The following is a 5,152-nucleotide window of genomic DNA, read 5'->3' as shown; positions in this document are numbered from 1 at the left end:
ATCTTAACAGAGGTGAATGAATGACTTAGCTTCATTCTAACGATATTTTTAGAGCTATGTATTATCACCGCGCTGCCTTGTGTCCAATAAGTCCCTGATCTGTGGTGCCCATTTCTGCAACGACAGCGGCCACAGTTGTTCGCGGGGTGATGTTGTTCGAACAAGACCAGTTGCTTTCATTATATGAAAAATCTTAGAGGGAGGCCTCTCTTTCACTTAAAAACCATACGAGACATTAGAGACTCAATTTTCTGATATATTGATGCGGGTACCCATGACAGAAATATACTTGAGATGAACCAATGGGGTGCCAAGCAAAACGTCAAGAGGTGGTGGACCGGCATGTATCATCTGGAATGAGAGGAATGCTAGAGTTTTAAATTAACGCTGCCTTTCTATATCCTAAAACTTATCCAAGAAGAGGCCAAGCTTTGGGTCACCGCAGGAGCTACGCACCTAAGCAAAGATCATATCATACCGCGAGAGTAATCCATTTTGTAATTCCCTTTGATGGGCTAAGTTGTTGTGCCTTTTGCCTCGGTTTCAGAAAAGAAAGGATACCTGTACTCCCTTGGTGCATGTAAATTTTTCAAAAATTCAAACCTCACAAACTTTGACCAAGTTTATAGAGAAAAACATTTACATCTAGAATACCGAGCATATATCATTAGATTTATCATAAGACCTAGTTTCATATTTTATATATTTGGTAGTGTAGATATAAATATTTTTCTCTACAAACCTGGTCAAGGTTCGCAAATTTTGACTTCTCAAAAAGTCTATACACACTACATTGTTGAATGGAAGGAGCATCACTGTATGAGCATGCATAATGGAGATGCATGAATTGGTTAAAAGAAATCATGGTACAAATGCAACAACCCTTCAATAGTGTTCTTCTCCTTGCAAGAGTGCCAGCATGGTCATGTGTACAACTGAAAGCGGTAAGAATAGTTTTTCAACAAAGCGATAAGAATTCTCGTCCACAGTGAAAAGGATTTCCACACAGAAACTCAAGGAAGAAGGAAAACATACTTTGATTTCCACATCTCGACAAAACAATAAGGGTGGGTACTAATCTGAACCATGATAGAAGTACAGGTAACAAATTATCAGAATCAAGATCACAGATCGGTATTTACAGCTAACACATAGCGGCACAATTACAAAACAAACTGAAAAATACCCACTGGAAGTAGTAAGAACGAAAGAAACGGGTGCAAACATAAAACATGAATTTTGCCATCAATGTTTTGTGTAGAGTAGAAATCTTCTCTCAGGAATTGATAGTCCTGTTGCTTGAATTTTCATGCAGCTTTGGGTGACACCCAACGAGATGAAGTGCTTCTATTGAGGTTGGCAGACCACAACTAGGTAAGGACTGGAACTCTGTGCAGTATGATATACTCAGAACCTTGAGGGCTGTGAGTCTCCAAAAACTTACTGGGAAGGATGCTGCCGTCAGTTTGGGGCATTTCTCAATCACCAAACGTTTCAGTGAAACAAAAGTACCCAAGGAGACTATAGAAGAGAGCTGTGGACAGTTTGATATTTGCAACTCCGTGACGGTAGTACACAAATTATTTTTTGTTGGCACCAGAAGAGATGTCATGTTGGGCAGATCTATCATCTCAACCGAGTACAAAGAGGGCAGCACCTGAAGAAGACTTCCCAAATTCTGATCTGATATGTCAGAGTGGCACAGCTGAAGCTTTTGGAGAGACGTAAAGGTGTGCAGTCCCTCAGCAGAAACAAGCTGCTTGCAGCCAGCGTTTATGTTTAAAACCACAATAGATTCTAGATGGCTTTGATGGAATAGTCCCCTGCAAAGTACACTAGTTGTGGAAACATTCAGTGTGAGTATCTCTAATCTTGACGAAGAATATGGAGCAAGCCTCATATTGGATATCAACAATGTTCGCTCCACTGTAAGTTCAGAGACAGATGGGGGAAATGCAGGAACTTGAATCAACTTTGGGCAGTCTACAATCTCTAGCTTCTGCAGACAAGGAAATGGATCGGCCCTCACTTCAGACCACTCAACCAAGCTGGGAAAGTCATCAAACACAAGAACCTTCAGGGATGGAAATGACAAGTCAACTGTACCATAGAACTCATGTCCAATTCGTTTAACTGTGCACAGCTCCTTCATGTGTAATTGTTGGAGTGACGGCAGGAGCCCCAGTGGAGGTAGAACGCCCAAGCTCCTGCAATTAACAAGGTGCAAGGATTGCAGCTCCCTCAGCGCAGCATACTGTAACCAACTTGGAGCTGTTGCGCCAAGATACCTCACAATGTGAAGTTCCTTCAAGTTTTGATGTGGCTGTAGGTTTTCTAGTACTTCATAGTCAGTCACAGGGGTGAGAATTCTACTAGCTGAACTCCATTCCAGTCTCAGCGCCCTGAGATTCTCTTTTCTTTTCATGTCGGTCTTGGTGGCTTCATCCTTGCTCAAAACATTGTCAAGGCCTTTAATTTTTAGTTGGCCATGGAGACCGTTTATGCCATTCAGCTCCTGCAAGGCATGCCCTCCCCCCTTTTTAACACAGAACTCAACAGATCCCTGCAGATTAATAAGCCGACCAATGCCTGGCACCTGTGCAATGTACTTCATGTCGATTCCAAGGTGCCGCAACTTTACAAGCCTACTTATTCCTGCTGGAAGCTTATCAAGGGAACACCTGTCTGTAAAGTGCAACGTTTGTAGCTGGAGCAGCTTGCTTGTCGACTCTGGAAGACTCCGAATGGTCCGACACAAGGACAGGTAACGGAGATGGATTAAGCAGGAAATGGATCTTGGCAATTCAGTGTAGTCAGAGTGGCTAATATCAAGCACCCGCAAAGTCTTGAGCTTTGCTAAGAAGTCTCCTTGAAGACAATATGAGGAGAAAGAACGAGTTCTCAGAACTAACAAGGTGCGCAGCTTTTTCGGTAGCATGTTGATGGCAGCATTGATGTCTTGTACGCCATCCGTAGTGACCGAGATATGGCGCACCGTTGAGGGGATAGAACGGGTCATGCCAGGCTCAATATGAAAGCAATCATTGGTTGAAACTGACACTGCAAGATCATGGATCAGGTCATGCATGATACAGTGTGTGCGAGGGCCCTGCCTAAGAGTTTGGAAGAATGACCGAGATAGGAGAGCATTGAAATAATCTGTGCCCAGATCCTCCATCCTTTTACCAGTGTCGGTTTGGGACTGTATAAAACCATTGGCCATCCAAAGGCGGATCATGGTTCTTTGGTCAAACTTCCAGTTCCTGGGAAATATGCTGCAGAATGCAAAGCATTGCTTGAGTCGTCCTGGGAGGTAACTGTAGCTCAAACGCAGCGAGGAGAGAATGGCGTCTCCGGAAAATTGTTTTTCCGAGATAATACGCCAGTACTTAGTGCTCTTTGTAGCTCCAAGCAGTCCTGCCAGCACCTTGACAGCCAAAGGCAATCCGTGGACTTTAGCAACAATCACCCTCCCAATCTGCTCCAGTTCATCACTGGAATCATGTGTGCTCCAGCCCCCAAAAGCATATCGGTGGAACAAGGACCAACAATCTTCGATGCCCAGTGGATTCAGGTGGTAGGTGTGAGATGCACCGAGCATGTCAGCAACCTTTGGTGTTCTGGTGGTCACAATAATTCTGCTCCCACTTTGGGCAGATTTAAGAGGAATGAGGAGTTCTTGCCATGTATCTTGGGGCACATCCCACACATCATCAAGAACAAGCAGAAATCTCTTGGATGCCAGAAGTTGAGTGAGTTGCGACTGAAGAGCTCCGAAGGTGGCATCTTTGTCAATGGATCCACGGTAGGCTGGGCTGGCCGAACGCAGTATCTGACTTGCTAGTTCCAGTCTGTCAGGCTTGGCGGAGACATGTGCCCATGCCGTGAGATCAAAGTGGCGCTGTACTCGGATGTGATCGTAGACCGACTGGGCGAGCGTGGTCTTGCCCAGACCGCCGAAGCCAACAATGGAGATGACCTTGAGGGTAGGCTGGTGGGATGACATCGGCTCTGTCAGCATCTGCACAATGTCATTGAGCTCCCTTGTGCGGCCAAACACCTTGTTGTCCTGGGGCGGCGCATCAGAGATGGCAAGCGGCAGACTGGACCCTCGGACTTGGTTGAGCAGAGAGGCCAAACTGGTCGCGACGGAATCCAGGTCCTTGAGGAACCACCGGGAGCGGGACGCCTGCCCATCGCTGCTGATGCTGCTGCTGCTAAGGAATCGCTTGCCCAGCCTGAGGGCAGAAGCGAGGGGATTGCTGACCTTTGGATTTGTATTTGGGGAGGCTTCGAGCTGGAAGGCGATCCTGTGGTACTCCATCTCATCAAGCAGGTCGTCGATGCCGTAGAAGGACTCCGCCGCCGCCGGAGAGCTGCTCCCGTCGTCGACGCCCCCGAGCAGGTCGCGGACCTGCTCCAGCTGGGTCACCACCTCCCGCAGCTTGCCGCCCCCGGCGCCGGCGACCATGAGGCGCTTGGCCTGCTTCTCGCCCAGGGAGCGGAACTGCTCCGCCGCGCGCGCCATGGCCCGGAGAGCCTCCTCGAGAAGGAGATCCATGGAGAGGACGGCCGCCGGCTTGGGCGGATCGATCGACGGGAACACAAGGGACATCGGCATCGGCGGATCCATCGAGCGAAGTCGCCAATGCCGCGGTGCTGGGGTGGGAGGGAGAAGGCGGTGGAGGCAGCAGTGTGAACGCGCGTATGGTGCGGTGTGAACGCTGCGTAGGCCACCACCACCACATTTTGTGAATTGGTAGTACGAATGATAAAGCCAGGGGCGACGTTGACCTGCCGCAAAGGTCACGCGTGTGCTCACACGGTCACGCCACCCATCAATTCTTCCCCACGTCGCCGGCACCCACACGTCAGCGAGACTACACGGAACTTCTTTCTTATACCTTAAAAAAGCATTATTCGGAAACTAAAAAAAGTCCCCTCTTTCTTTTAACACGGTAGGGCATCTCCAATGATTGTAAGATAGTTGTTTGGTAGACTTTGCCACATAGGATTTTTGATGACATGTCATATAATAAATAAGGAAAGAAAGGAAGGTTGTATGTACATGAAAGCAGGTACAATAGTCCTACTCAGCAGGCTGCAAGGCATCCCACATCAGCAAAAATCTGAGCTGGAGGAGAGTAAATAC

At 47.6% G+C, this 5,152-nt stretch overlaps 1 protein-coding gene across 1 annotated transcript; it reads right to left on the bottom strand.

The window, feature by feature from the left end:
* Nucleotides 1–1,021: 1,021 nt before the first annotated feature.
* Nucleotides 1,022–4,713, bottom strand: LOC119352783 (putative disease resistance protein RGA3). The gene has a single exon (XM_037619366.1). It carries the CDS (start codon nucleotides 4,631–4,633, stop codon nucleotides 1,277–1,279), a length of 3,357 nt encoding a protein of 1,118 aa, XP_037475263.1. The 5' UTR covers nucleotides 4,634–4,713; the 3' UTR covers nucleotides 1,022–1,276.
* Nucleotides 4,714–5,152: the final 439 nt, after the last annotated feature.

The sequence above is a fragment of the Triticum dicoccoides genome, chromosome 2A, assembly GCF_002162155.2.
Source record: "Triticum dicoccoides isolate Atlit2015 ecotype Zavitan chromosome 2A, WEW_v2.0, whole genome shotgun sequence".
Taxonomy (NCBI): Eukaryota; Viridiplantae; Streptophyta; class Magnoliopsida; order Poales; family Poaceae; genus Triticum; species Triticum dicoccoides.
This window is presented reverse-complemented; position numbering and strand designations above follow the sequence as displayed.